Source organism: Malaclemys terrapin, chromosome 3 (assembly GCF_027887155.1).
Source record: "Malaclemys terrapin pileata isolate rMalTer1 chromosome 3, rMalTer1.hap1, whole genome shotgun sequence".
In the NCBI taxonomy this organism is placed as follows: domain Eukaryota; kingdom Metazoa; phylum Chordata; order Testudines; family Emydidae; genus Malaclemys; species Malaclemys terrapin.
In genome coordinates this window covers 12,613,589-12,629,114 of record NC_071507.1, presented here as the reverse complement: position 1 = coordinate 12,629,114, position 15,526 = coordinate 12,613,589, and the positions used below count along the sequence as shown (strand labels likewise).

At 44.2% G+C, this 15,526-nt stretch overlaps 1 protein-coding gene across 2 annotated transcripts in view; it reads left to right on the top strand.

Moving 5' to 3' along the window:
• Positions 1 to 1,156: 1,156 nt before the first annotated feature.
• Positions 1,157 to 15,526, top strand: part of SEL1L2 (SEL1L2 adaptor subunit of ERAD E3 ligase) — a 64,800-nt gene continuing 50,430 nt past the window's right edge. Inside the window, exons 1-2 of one of the 2 annotated variants that reach the window (XM_054021456.1) lie at positions 1,157 to 1,390; positions 12,006 to 12,055. In XM_054021456.1, the coding sequence (XP_053877431.1) occupies positions 1,336 to 1,390; positions 12,006 to 12,055 (105 nt within the window). In that variant the 5' untranslated portion in view covers positions 1,157 to 1,335. The remainder of the gene's footprint in view (positions 1,391 to 12,005; positions 12,056 to 15,526) is intronic. The other variant, XM_054021457.1, reaches the window with a different exon arrangement.

Below are 15,526 nucleotides of genomic sequence, written 5' to 3'. Positions count from 1 at the left end.
GACACCCCCGCAGCGCCCGCCTCCCTCCCCGCAGCCCGTTGGCTCCGGCAGCCGCCGCTCATCAGCCCCCTCCCCGCCGAGCCGCTTACAGCACCCGGGCTCCAGCGCCGCCGCCGAGGGGAGGGGCCTTAAAGGGACAGGCCCGGGGGCAGCGCCGGGCACACGAGTCGGCTCAGGCCATGGTGGGCTCCCTCGCCGCGGGGTGATTCCCTCCTCGCGGGCAAGGCGTGGGGGAGCCGGGCGGCTCTGGGGAGTCCCCGTCCACCCGGAGCGGGGCAGGGTGGGTCCCCTCTCTGTGCATGGGTGGAGGGAAACACTTGGGTGGCTCCCTCCATGGGGGAGCAGTGCGGAGGTGCCTCTTCTTTCCAGGGAAGGCCAAGGGAGATGCCCTCCCTTTACCCAAGCGCCCTTCTTTACAGGGGGGGGACTCCCTTGCTGCCCATAGTCCGGGGGCGCTTGAGTGCGATGTGGGGGTGTCCCCAGAGTACAGTCATCCTCCCCAGCCCCCGGGGACAGGCTTCTTTGCACCTCTGTTTTGTGACTAATCTCGCCCCCTCCCCAATTCGGCGGCATATCTCAGCCCTTTCTCCCCCCGCAGCGAGCCCACCCCGCTGCCGTCTGTGCTTAGGTGCGACACGTTGCTCCCGGGCGGGCGGAGATGCTGTGTAATATCCTTCTCTGGCCTGTTGCTGCGCCCGCAGGTGAGGCTGTGAGTCGGGAGGCTCCTGCCCCTCTTTCACTGAGTCGCGCTCACCTGCCACGGGCGGGAAGAGGCCACAGCAATTGACACACACACACACACCCCGAGCCCCATGGGAAGCGGCTCTGTGCAGAGCGCGAGCAGGCCGGGCTCTGGGAGGAGGGGGTCCCGCCCAAAACACACCGGGGCGTGTGTTACTGATTGCGTCCCACCCTCACCGGGCAAGGGGCGTCCCTGGCACCACCGCCGTGCCCGCGTGCCCTCAGCCCTTTCGGTTAGAACCCCTGAACTGACATTTCACTTCCGGGTTGAAGGTCAGACGGAACGGAAGGCGGGGATTGGCCGCTAGTGGGGGAACGGTTGCTAAGTAACCGCATCAGGGCCGTGCCTGCGCTGGGGGCGGGCAGGCGCCCGTTTAGCCGGGGTGGGAGTGGATGAGCTCGGACCTTTGAGGTGGCCGCGGCCGGTAGTGCCTGCTGCCCTAGAGGTGGGGCCTGGCCCTGCCCTGGGTGTGTGGAAGAGGGGCCGAGGGGGGGAGCTGTCCCTGCCCTGAAGCCGGGGGCAGGTGTCGGTTGCGGCCCCTGCCCCATGTGGGGTCCCTGGGGGAGAGTTAGAGCAGCAGGAGCTGCTCTGCGATGAAGGCTCTGAGTGTGGCGCTGCTGCTGCTGGCCCTCCTGGTCTCAGTGCACAGTAGGTATCTGACACTGCCCTACAGCGGCTTTCCCCTCCTTAAAGCCGGGGTGAGCAAGCGAGGTGATGTGCGAAAACAAGTAGACACTTCCAGAATGACTCATGGTTTTTGGTGCCTCGCATCTGGGTGCCCAACTTAAGGCATAGGGTGACCAGATGTCCCCATAGGGACAGTCCCAATCTTTGGGGGGTTTACTATATAGGCACCTATTATCCCCCAAGCCTGTCCTGATTTTTTACATTTGCTATCTGGTCACCCTATTAAGGCATCACTCCTGGGTTTGTTTTTTTCCTGGGGCACCTACTGTTCAGCCCTTGTGAAAAATCAAGCCTGTTCTCTCCACCTGTTGGGCACCTACAATCACTTTTGAAAATTTCTAGCTCTGTGTTTGAAAATACACTTTGTGGTTGGTTAACTTTCAAGTTCTTGTGCATTGAACTATAGTTTCCTACCCTGTGTCATCATTACTGGTAATTAAAATTTGTGAGATTAGTAGTTTAAGATTAATGGAGATATCCTATCTCCTAGAACTGGAAGGAACCTTGGGTCACTGAGTCCAGCCCCCTGCTGTCACTAGCAGGACCAAGTACTGATTTTGCCCCAGATCCTTCAGTGGCCCCTTTAAGGATTGAACTCACAATCCTGAGTTTAGCAGGCCAATGCTCAAACCACTGAGCTATCCCTCCCCCCAAGAGCATATCACTGTCATCACTTTAATAATAATGTGGTGCCTAACCATCCAAGAATTATGCCACCTTCAGAATTTGTCCCACCAAACCCTTTGCAGCCACTGCAAAACAATAGAATGACAGTTGTAAATATATATTATTATTATTTATTATGAAGGGACATTATAATCTTGCATTACCATGTTGCACACAACCCAACCTAATCCTCTGTATATAAAGCTGCTTCCCTTTGTGACATTTGACTTCAGAAATCAATATGACATTGGGTGAAAAAAAAGACGTATAACTATTTCCCTCTTTGCACTGCATTTTGCAGGTCACAAATTAGCTTGAGCAATGTCAAATTAAAATTTTATGATCACTCACTTGAGATTTTTGTGTTTCGGACAAGAGTAGTTATTTCATTTTTTTAAAATAAAATCCTTGCTCTTAGTGTCTGGGCACTTGGGACCCAACTTTTAGATTTTAAAATATATTTTTATCTAAAATAGAGAATTTAATTTAATTTAAAACACACACTGGACTATAAACTTAACTACACACACACACACACACACACATAGACATTCCCCTGCACCATTTGCAACCCAACATTGCAGCATGTATTAGTTCATGAGACAAAATATCAGTAGAAAGTGTGTAAAGAAGTGAAACTTTCTACCTGACTTTCAAAGCTGAGAGAAATGAAAAAAACAAAACAACAACCAGCAAGCAGACTATATAATATTGTAGTAGTTTAAAAAAATATTTTAGTCAGTCAATCTGTTGTGTTGTTATTGTAATAGGGAAATTTGTTATTTTAAAATACTGATTTTAACCCCTACCTCTGAAATAATTTTGAAAAATGTAATTTAGCCATAATAAATAGGCTGTATATAAACTGTGTTTACTCTTTCCATTTCCTAGTGCAGTAGATGAAGTGAAACATAAAGTTTGTATCAGAGGGGTAGCCATGTTAGTCTGGATCTGTAAAAGCAGCAAAGAGTCCTGTGGCACCTTGTAGACTAACAGACGTATAGGAGCATGAGTTTTCGTGGGTGAATACCCACTTCTTCGGATAAAGTTTGTAGTTACTTTCAGATCAGTTTCACTTTCTAATTCCTGTACTTAACAGTGCTGCCTGCTTAGGTTGCAAACACTGCAAGGAAATATTTAAATCTAAACACACCAAATTTTGTTTCAATTACTTTTATAACAGTAAGGAAAAAATAACTCCTCAATCAAAGGTGCATAGATAAACCCCTGCATCCATACAGAGCCCAACTGACTTCATTTGTACTGTGCTTGGGCGTAAGGTTCCACCTTCATGAATCACATTGAATGATCAAGGCCAATAATTTTGATCCCACAATGAGATGGGTAAAGGTGGATCCCTGTGTAGAGCTCCATGGAAGTCAAGAGAGCTACACAGGGAGCAGGGGCCCACACATGCAGACTCAGTTGCAGGCTGAGGGCCTTAATTAGCAAAACAAAATTTATAAATAAAACCTAAATTTTAGGGCAAAAACTATTTGACACTGTCACTTAGATATGCATTCTCATTTTAGTCAAATACATATATTTAGTTCCAATCCTATAAACACTTATGCTTATAAGTAACTTTACTCATTTGAGCAAAATTACTCATTTGCATAAGTGTTTACATGACTCATAGACTCATAGAATATCAGGGTTGGAAGGGACCTCAGGAGGTCATTTAGTCCAGAGGTCTCAAACTCAAATGACCACGAGGGCCGCATGAAGACTAGTGCATTGGCCCGAGGGCTGCATCACTGACACCCACCCCTTGCTGCCCCCACCCCCGCCCCCACTACACCCCTTCCATGAGGCCCCGCCCCTGCCCTGCCTTTTCCCGCTCCTTCCCTGCCCCCATTCCCACCCCTTCCCTGAAGTCCTCACCCCAACTCTGCCCCCTCTCTGGGGGCAGGAGGGGTGCGGAGTGTGATGGGGGCTCAGGGCAGGGAGTTGAGGTGCAGGAGGTATGCAGTGTATAGCAGGGGGCTCAGGGCAGGGAATTGGGGTGTGGGGTGCAGGAGGGGTGAGGGGTGCAGCAGGGGGTCAGGGTGCAGGGTGCGGCAGGGAGCTCTGGACAGGGAGTTGGGGTGCAGGCTCCGGCCCGGCACCGCTTACCTAGAGCGGCGCCGGGGTGGCAGCACCACGCACCGTGGCCAGAGCAGGCTCCCTGCCTGCCTGCCCTGGCCCCACTCCGCTCTGGCCCCTGGCCCTGCTCCATTCTGCTCTCCTGTGCTCCAGGAAGCAGCCAGAGTCCTGGTGGGATGAGGGGGAACGGTGCCATGTGCTGCTCTTGCTCCTCCAGGTACCTTTGCCAAAGCTCCCATTGGCCGCGGTTCCCCGTTCCCGGCCAATGGGAGCTGCGGGAGGCAGTGCCTGGAAGTGAGAGCATGGAGCCCTCTACTCCCCTTCCTTCCCCCCCCCACCCCCTTGGGGCTGCAGGGACATAGTTCCAGCCACTTCAGGGAGCGGTGCGGGGCTCCCGGTGCCACGGGGTAGGCAGAGGGGCGGGGAGGCGTGTGGGCATGGAGTGCTTGGCGGGCATGTGTTTGAGACCCCTGATCTAGTCCAACCCCCTGCACAAAGCAGGACCAATCCCCCATGATCAGGCTTCTCTATAGTGAAACATTCTGTCAGTCTTGACCAACAACCTAAAAGGTCGTGGACAATTTAGCAAATTTGGACTTTTCCTCTTTTTAAATAATTCATCCAAAAATTGTTGAATGTTGTGACAATCTTTATTTTCCCATTTGCTTTTAAGCTGCAAACATGTAGTCTAAAAAGCAAAAATGCAGAAATAAAATAATAAATCACAAAGAAAATATTTTAATGGTATTGAGTCCTCCTATAAGTTCTTCAAAAATGAGCATTATGAGATACTTAAGTGCAGGAAAAAAATTGGACATCTTCTGTAAGATGTATAAAATGAATAATTTGCATGTGTGAAAAAGTGTGCAAAATGTGTCTTTAAAAACTAAAACTCAGACATGTTGAAAAACAAAGCTTCACAAGATATTGATATTCAGGGAGCAAAGATGTATCAAGTTGCAAAATCTAAATCAAATTTCTTTGGATACATGTAGCAAATTCTGGTTTTTATTATGCTGTGACAGTAACAAAAGACTGCATTATCCTAGTAAAAGTACAGTTTATCTTCAATGAAACAAGTGTAACAGAAAATAATACTGAGGTCATAAAATGCAGAGAAAAAAAATTACATGATCAAGTTAATAACTTACTGTGCTAATTATGACTTATTTTAGAGGTATAATGAAAAATTGATTCCACCCTTTCCGCTCCCCCCAGACCCCCCAAAAAACCCTCATACTGATTACCTTACCTTTTAATCTCTAGACCTCTCTCATTATCAAGTCTTTGTTATAAAAAGTTGCAAAAATGATTGTGGGCCTGCTCCAGAGCTGACAGAAATCCATGAAAGACTGACCTTCATATGGCTTTGGATCAGACACTGTAATAGTTCTAGTCAGCGTAAGAGAAGGTTGTTTATTTGTGTGGGGGGGTGCTGATATACAATACGTTTGCGGTATGTTTAAAACAGGTCATTTGCAATCAAAGCTAAAAGTTGAATCTTTAACTGATAGGTCCTCAATGTCAAACAATTTAGGAATACCCAAATACTGAATATTTGTAGTTTTTTAAAAAAAAATTGTAAGTTCTAGCTTATGGTGGACAAGCACATCATCGCTTTTCACAAATGCTCCACTTACGACTTATAGTGCTACATGTCTGTAGAGAAGTATCCTTGATCTGATCAGACTCACTGATATTTTTTTCTTTAAAAATACTGGTTTGATACAAGATGCTGGGAGGGAGTATTCACAGGTTACCTTGTCAACCATACAGTAACAAAACAAAACAAGATTTCTCTATGCCAACATAAATTTTAATGCTCAGATTACATTAAGCACACCATATCCAAATTTGCAACTTTTAAAATTCTGATTGCTATTGCATCTGCCTGCAGTCAGTACATCATGTGTTTTTCAGCTTCTGCAGATGTTTATCTTTTTTTTCCCCCAAAGAAAAATTACTTTTATGTCTGTAGGATCTAATTGCACAATTTTAGTAATTTTGCTAAAGACTATTTTGCTCATCCTTTTTTTTCCTACATAGGGACATTTTAAACTAACATTTTCAGTTTCCTTATTTTGTGCATTTGACAATACTTTGCATAAAATTTCCGTTTGTTTATATGAAGAAAATTTTCTTTTGTTTGTATGAATTTTTCCACCCAGCAGCAGGGAACAGAAAAACAGATTGAAAATAGAAAAACATTGGCTATGGGACTCAAGTGTAGTACCTGAAAGTACTTTTAACTCATGTTTTTTTTTATCTAACTAGATTCAAGTTGATGGTTTTGTTTTAAATCTGCATTTATAAATAAAAATGTAGTAATCAGCTAGCACCTATTGAAATCTAGATATATATTATTGTTCTCCATGGTTGCTGACTGTCACAGCCTTTTGGGATGGCCTCTTAAGGGGCCTCAACTTCATCTGACTGGCGGCTGGCACCCCTTAGTTTGTTCTTGGTGAATCCATGTTTGAAGCCTCACCTTCCTTTCAGCCTGTCAGCCGCTCACTTCCTAGGCTTGTCATCTCTTCCAGTTGCCTAGATGTTTGGAGGCAGCCTGGTGCAGAGTTTTCAGCACCTTGCTACCCAGGCCTTTCTGCCTCACCTTCCTTCTCTGCACTCTTGCCTTTACAGCAAGCCCTATTTCTTTTATTGGTTGCAGCAGTGGGTGCCTGCCTCCATGACTGGAAGCTCCAAGCTGCTTGCCTGTAAACAGGAAGGACTCTCCCCGCCCCCCTATGTTCAGTATGGGGCTTGGTAGACCCCATTACATATCTGCCTTGCAAGATTGAAGCCCTGCCTTGGCTAGCATAGGCTATCTCCCTGGACAGAAAAATTGGTGTTGTGATGCAAATTTCCTGCTCAGTGCTGTATCTGAAAGGTATATGGTTGTAGCAACAAGTACCATCTTATGTCTGGTTTGTTTCTTTCATCACATTCAGCCAACATAAGGGAGCATGATCTGTAACTAGTGTGAACTTGTTTCCTAGGAGGTAGTACCACAGGCTCTCGATTGCCGATTTGGCAGCCAAGCACTCTTTTGCTATCACTGAGTACACTTTCCCACAGGGGGAAGAGTTTCCAGCTGATAAATGGTCACTAATTATGTGTTCCTCATTTTCTGGATTCCCAACTTGAGACCTGGGACCTGATTTGCAATGCTGAGCATTCACAGCTGCAACTGAAGTCTGTGGAGCTGTGCCTTGAACATGTAAGTGCTATATAATACCAAGTACACCGAAAAATCAGGTCCTAGATGTATTATATTGGGCACCCAAAATTAGTGGAAACTTTTAATCTTAATCTCTGTGCCACAGCTCCCCATCTGTAAAATGGAGGTAGTACCACCCCCTCACCTCACAGGGGTATTGTGAAAATAAATTCATTAAAACTTGGGAAGCACTCAGATACTATAGTGATAAGTGTCATACAAAAGCCCATAAGGAAATTAATAATTCTGTTTTCAGAGCAGGGTTTGAATAGCACATAGGAAGTAAGGCATGAGTCACACTTTGAATTATGAAAATAAAACAAAATACTGAAAAGCTCATTATTAAGTGAACACCATCTATTCTGTGCACTGAATAAGGCAGAAGTTACATATTGCCCCTCTGACATTGTTAATTACCATCCTTTACCTTATGCATGTTGGTTCAGTCAAAACATCTCTATCCATCATCTTTATGTTTAGGAGGGGTCAGTGTGTCCCGGTATCATCTTTGGGGAGTGTGTTTACACCATAACCTTGTATTGGGGGTATTCTGGAATGTGTTTATGTGAATACTTAGTTCACTTATTGGATAGCAAACCTACAGGCATCTGCTTTGTAACGAGGCCTGATTTTTTCTCATAGCCTGACTCTTGCTAACTTTGCTTTATATGAATAGGGCAAAAAAGGAGGAGAAAAAAAGAGCTAAGGTGGATTACCAGGTGACCTGTTTTGCCTGGGAATCAGAACAAAGGATGGAGGAGGGGCCCTTTGGGTGTGATATAGTATGGGTTGCTGGAAGCAAGATTCTCTTCTGTACTGGAGACAAAGAGGGGGTCTGGGCTCAGGACTGACCCAGGTGGACGATGCTATAGTTTTCTATTCTTGATGCTAACTAAGACCTTTCTGCACTGTGTTCCAGACATCTAATAAACGCTTCTGTTTTTACAATACTGTCTGAGAGTCACTCCAGTCTAAAGAGGTTGAGGATACATTGCTCCCTTTGGGTGTGCAAGTCTCCCTCAGATGGCCAATATGAGGGAAGCTCACAGTGTGAAACGGGTGCTGAAGGCTCCAAAGTTCGTACCTAGGAGGCGGTGAAGCCTAGGGGCTTACTCCAGTGAACGAATATGACCGTAAGGGGGTTAACACTCTAACGGTGTCCTCCCAGAGACTATTCCAGAGCTGTGCGAGAGCACTAGACCTGTGGATCTATGACAACTTTACATTTTTAAGGACTCCTGAGATACTTTACCATCTTTGGGGGTTTACACCCAGGCCACAAAGAGATGTCATTTTGTGGGTGAGCATCACCAGCAGCGGTATTGCTCTTAGCCAGTCATCTTTTGCCAGTCATCTGACCATGCTAGGCAGCAATGCTTCTCCAGAAAATGGGAAATCACAGAGAAGATCTTCTGGGTCTAGTTTTACCCAACCAGTCCATCCTCCATCTTCGGGGAGGCAGCATATTGGATTTTCATATCAAGAACAACACACCAATTGTGAATGTTTCAACCCAGCCTCAATTCAGGGACAGGCAGTCTTGCTTCTACAGTGCTTGGGTAAGAACTACAGACAGATGGGTTCTAAGCATTGTGGAATCATGTTATGCCATACAGTTTCTTTCCATCCTGCCTTCCCATCTCTTTTCAGGGATGCCTCTCACAGACCACTGCTTCTTCAGCAGGTCCAGACTTTGCGTGCTCTGGGAGCTATAGAGGAGGTTCCTCCTTTTCACTGGGGAAAGGGATTCTACTCTCGGTACCTCCTGATCCCCAAGTCCAAGGAAGAGGTGAGACCTATCCTTGATTTCCACAGTCTCAACAAATACATCAAGTATATGAGATTCCACATGGTTACCCTGGCAACTATTCTTCCCCCATCAAATCACAACTCGTCTGTTGCTCTCAATCTTCAGGATGCCTATTTCTGTGTGGTGGTTTTCCCAAACCACAGGAAATTTCTGAGATTCCTTGTTGTCATTAAACACTATCAGTACACCCCATGCATCTTTACCAAATGCATGACTGGTAGTGGCCTGTCTCAGAAGGAGGGGAATTCATATCTTCCCCTATATAGATGATTGGCTAATGAGAGGCAGATCTGAGGAATAAATCCTCAGTCATGTCCACTTCACTGTGGACTTCTTTCATTGATTGGAGTTGATTTTGAACAAAGCAAAGTCAGCATTGACTCCAACTCAAAAAATGGAGTGCACTGGGGCCCCTACAAGTCTCTATGAATTCGAAGGTCTTTCTCTGACATGAGCAATTCTGGTTGAGTTACTTACCTGTATTGTCACTGCTGTTCTTTGAGATGTGGGTGCAGACATGCATTCGATGATCCATTCTCCATCCTCAGAGCCTTCAGCTGTGGATTCCAGTGCGAAGGAACTGAGGGGTTTTGGGGTGCCGCTGCCCTTATATAGCCATGGGAGGGACTACAAGGGCCAAAGGGTGGGCGCTGCTTCAATGGATACTGCTAAGCAAACTTCTCTGGCTTCAGTTTGCTGGGTGCCTGCATGCCTGAGTTGAATACTTCTCAAAAAGCAACAGTTACAATATAGATAAATAACTATCTTTCTACAAGAAAGTTGTCAATGTTTAATGGGGGGAGGGATAGCTCAGTGGTTTGAGTATTGGCCTGCTAAACCTAGGGTTATAAATTCAATCCTTGAGGGGGCCACTTAGGGATCTGGGGCAAAATCAGTACTTGGTTCTTCTAGTGAAGGCAGGGGGCTGGACTTGATGACCTTCCAGTTCTGAGATAGGTATATCTCCATATATTATTATTATTATTATTATTATTATTATTATTATTAAAGAGAAGGGAATTTAAAAGTTACTCATTTCTCAGTCAAAACAAAGTATTACTAGAAGTTGCCACCATAAAAACATTTTTAAATAGTAATCTTGTGAAGTACAGATTCCCTGTAAAATTTGTTTAATTCCAAAAGTCATATGCTAAATGAGTTGTGTAGTACTCTACTTTTAATATTTCACTTAAAAAAATAGTACTTAAGTATTTATAAAATGTAATTAAATCTGTTAAATTAGCATTACATGCTACAAAAAGGAAGAAAGATGTTAGTTTTATACTGCATGATAAATGACTGTAGTGCCCCATTTTCCCCCTTGCATTTACATGTATCACAATTATAAAACACAAATTGTAAGGTAAAGACACAATTCCAATTAGATACTAGCAACTAGTTTTTAGAGAAAGTTTTTTTTAGCCACACACAAGGATTTATATTATGTAATGTAACTGAACATTTAGTTTTAACTTTGAGTTGTGTTGATAGTACCCATTCAAAGATTGAAATTTCAAATTACTTCCTCCAATTTTGCCCTAATTTAAAAGTCACCACTTTTTTGCTCAGCCCAGAATTTTGAAAGTTTGAAGAGTATAATTAAAGTTATCAATTCTGATTCTGTAATAAAAAGTATAGTCTGAGGTGGTATCAAACGACAACAGCAGGGTTCCGGTGGCCAGCCTCTCTCCTAGCTGCTGGGGAGTTTGTCAGTGACTCCTTGTTTGTTAAAAAACAAACAAACAGCCAAAAAAACCTTCTCCAAAGCAAACTCTAACTAAACTCTCTATAGATTTTCTCAGAACAAAGCACATAACTCATAATAACCCCTACTAGACTAAATTTCCCTAGCAATAGCCAATAATAATTCATTCTTCTTCTTCTTCTTCTAAGCAAAGTAGCCTCAGTAAAATCTTACGAACACTGGCACCCAGAACCAAGATCAGTTTTCCACACTCCCCACCGCTTCTCATGAATCTGCCTTTCACTTTATCTATCTTAGTTAGTAAAACTGCAGTTTGCAGCTGTTAGTTCTGTCTGAGCCAAGGCCAGGTTTCTCCTGACACTGTAGTTTTCTCCTTTCCAGCTTATGGGGGCTAAGTGCACAAGATGGCTGTGGGTTATACCAAATCCAGTTCTCTCATAACACTATCACCTTTACACTTTTCCTTTCTTCCCCTATCTTATAGTGTGTTGTATCTTTTTTTCTACAGAGTTTATCACAGTGGGGACCCATTCCTCATAGAAAAATATTAGAAATGTAAAGGTCAGACAGTTCTCCTAAAAAAAAATACAGGATTTTTTCAACATTGCTGAAGTAGCTGCATGATTGTTTTTCAGGTTATTTGCAGGTGGTAGCACTGCAGGCTAACCACAGAGGGGCAATTCAGTTCATGCTTACTAATGTAGGGAGCTGCAGAGATGACATCCCTTATTCCAGCCCAGGAGCTGGAAGAGCTGTCATGGAGTCCTGCAGAATTACACTACACTTAAATTTACCTCCTAACCTGTGGTAAAGGTAATCTCCTCCTACAGTGGTCCCTGCACCAAGCCTGGAAGCCTTTGTAACTCAAGCTCTTTAGAAGGGATCTGTGATGTGCATTCACAGTTGAATTTCATCTCTGACATTGTCCATATATTCTAACTAGGGTCCTATATTCTAATATGTTAGAATTATCTGCAAAGATTCAATTAAAGAATAGCAAAATTTGTCTCTATTTGCAAGAGTATATTCAGTTTGATCAGAAATTAAAGTTATAACAAAAAATAGATTTTCTGATGGCTTTTGTTATTTTCAGAAACAGAAAAAAGTTTTGAAAACCAGAAGGAAAAAAATGTTTCAAAACAGGTAAGTACGTCTCAAGGTGGAGTTTGTGGGTTGTTTGCTTGGGGGTTTCCTCCCAAACTAACTATGCTGTATAGTAATCATGAAATATGGACATTGTCTATTATTCTTTTAATTAGTGTAAAATGTTGCTTTAAATAAGGAATTTACACTAGTCTGAAGCCAGGGACTCACTGCGTTCTGTTGTGGACCACTGACAGAACAGCACTGAGATACTAGAGTAATTTTTTAAGCCCAACATCTCAGAAACTATTAGATTTAGAAAGCATTCTATCATGGGATAGTCGGAGATCCCCATTTTGCTACTACATTAATGGTGCATCTAAAGTGGGGAAGAAGCTAGATAGTAATCAGAATCATACAACTTTAAGGTCTGATGTCTTGCAACATGCTAAGTGTAGAAACACTTGAAAGACTAGTGCAAGTGCTTTCAAGATCGGAAAGCCTTTCCATGCACTAGTCTTATACCAGTGATGGGGGGGGGGGCGGGGAATCCCTGAAATCCATCTAGGATTGTTCTAGGATGAGGATATACAAACAAATTTTGAAAAGTGGCCACTAATTTTGGATTTCCCAGATTTGAGGTCCAATATTAAGTCACCTTGAGCTTGATTTGCTGAACATCTGCATCCCCCATTGACCTAAAATGAAATGAGCACTCAGCACTTCTGAAAGTCAGTTTCCGGTTCCCTGATTCAGTGCCCACTGAAGTCAATGGAAAGGATCCTACTGATTTCAATGGGTACTGGATCTGACTCTAGCTATCTCAGACTGGACTCCCGAAAACTGAAGCACCCATAACTGGCAGATACTTTTGAATATTTTGGCCTCAGTTGACTAAGTGGTTTTGCAACCTTTTTATACCATAATTACTTACCAAATGTGATCAATTATGAGTTTAAAGCTGCAGCTGTGGTATATGTAAAATATGTTTCTCAAATTTGCCTGGATAACACACACAATTATTTTTCTTAGTGCACTTCTTGAAATGTTAGCCCATTTTGTGCAGAAATCTAGTTAAATTTTAATATTTTTACTTGAAATAAAAAGTTATTTGGAAGAAATTGTATTATGTGCTTATGGTTTTGTTACAGAGAGAAATGTTTTCATAAACCTCCTTTCAATTCTAATCTTTTTCACTTGTCTATTTTATACTGTATCGTGTTTGCTTTTGTAGCCATTCTTCAAGTGAAGCAATATACTTACTTCTTATCTGAACATCAATCTGAAAGCAATGTTCATTTGTTAAATAATTCAGCTATTTCTGTGGACATTTCTTAGAATACATTTGAGAAATAAAATTGATTTCTGAATTGGTAAACATTAAGGCAAACAGCAGCAAGAGAAATATTATGTTCAACATGGGAGACTCTTACAATTTATGAAACAGTACCAGAATTCTGCATTTGAAATCTGCATCCTAAATTTTTTAAAAGGTTATTATGGTAGGCTGTCGTAACTAAGATTGCAAGACAGTTCCCATTATAAATTATGTTTTTGAAGTCAAGTTTCTTAATCTCTTATTTTATTAGTTGATGATTTCTATGCCTGGTTTCAATCTAGAAGTAAATACTTCTGGAACATTTCAGCAAAATTATTTTAGCCATTTTTCAGCTATGAGAGAGATTAGAATCCATAGTTTTTTCCTGTGTGCTGAGCAATGACAGAACACCTTTAACATGCCTCCTTACACCTTAACAAGCTTTCTGACTTGGGGTTTCTTGGGAGGGCATGGAGGAGCTCTGCATCTGCCTAAACAGCTCTCTTTACTAAGACTATTCATGAAGGGGCACTGCCTCAACAAAAAACTTGTGGCTGCTTTGTGGCTCCTTTTTACCAGATTAGCCAGCACATATTGGTTACAAGACAACCCTCTAACTCAGGGGTGGGCAAAATATGGCCCGCGGGCCAGATCTGGTCTATCTAACATTTCTGTCCAGGCTGGCAGGCTCTTTGGCCGCCCCCTTGCGATCTCCGGGCCACTAAAAGTCCCATAGCGCAGCGGGGCGTTCAGGCAGACTGCCTGCCATGGCCCCAAGCCACTCCCTGAAGCGGTCGGCTGCTGCTGGCATGTCTCTGTGCGCTCCTGAGAGGGAAGGAGGCAGCTCTGCGCGCTGCCCCCGCCCCCAGCACCATCCTCACAGCTCTCATTGGAAACTGGCCAACGGGAGCTGCGGGGGCAGTTCTTGCGGGCAGTGCACAGAGACTCGCTTCCTCCCTCCCCCCAAAGGGTGCGCAGAGACGTGCCAGCAGCAACCGGCCGCAGACACTTCTGGGAGCGGTGTGTGGCCCTGGCATGCAGGCAACCTGCCTGAGCCCTGCTGTGTCTCCAGCTGGGCGCCACCTGTGCTCAGCACCTCCCGGCCAAAGCCTTCACCTCGCACTCCCCCCGCACCCCAATCCCCTGCCCCAGGTCAGAACCCCCTCCTGCACCCAAACTCCCTCCCAGACCCTGCATCTCCTCCTGCAGCCCAATCCGCTGCCCCAGTCTGGAACCCCTTCCTTCACCAAACTCTCTCCCAGAGCCCACACCCCTCACCCTCTCCTGCATCCCAATGCTGTGCACCAGCCCAGAGCTCCCTCCTGCACTCAAACTCCCTCCCAGACCCCACACCGCCTCCATTAACAAGGTAGAAATGTGCAGGCTGTGATGACTTACCAAAATGCGTGTAGTGGCCCCCCTGCGAAAATTATTGCCCGCCCCTGGTCTAACTCTTCCCTTGTAGCTTTCTCGGGACTTTGAAGTCCATGAGCCATGTCCTCAATTTATGTAAGTCAATGAAGCTACACTGGTTTATAGCAGCTGAGGATCTGACCCGTCAAGTTCAAAGCCTCCAATAATTTTTGAGGGGATGTCATCTTGTAGTCTAGTAAACGGTGGTAATTTCCATTTGGTGGCCTCCATTTGTTAACAAAACTCTATTGCTTTTCATACATCAATTTTAGGTACCTTTTCCTGTCCCAAAAACATATGTTAATCCAGTATTTCTTTTAGAATCTCTATCCTCTTGAATTAATGACTTTAATATTCAAACAATATCAGTGAAAGGGACTTTGTGACATTTAGTGGAATAGTTTCTCCCTGATGAGTGTTTTGTACCAACAGGAATCAGCTATTTGGACAAGCAGAAGTTAGCTATGTAAACTGTATTGAGCCCAATCCTCTCTGTGATCTCAGCCTCTCTATGCTTCTCTGCTTGCATAAAGAGGGTTGTAATAGCCCCCCAGGGAAAACGCCAAGTGTCATGAGGTTCCTCAATCAATGTAGAGCTGACAGAACAGCTCTACATCAGTCCTCAACACTGTATGTCACATCTAGATGTAGCAGGTAAAATTCACATTCAGCAATATCAGTTATAGTTTCTTTGAATATATATAGTATTTTCTGTTCCTATTCTTCTGGATAGCTTAATATAGTCTCAAAGTATATCATAACATGTATAAGCTGCACATAGGGTGACCAGATGTCCCGAT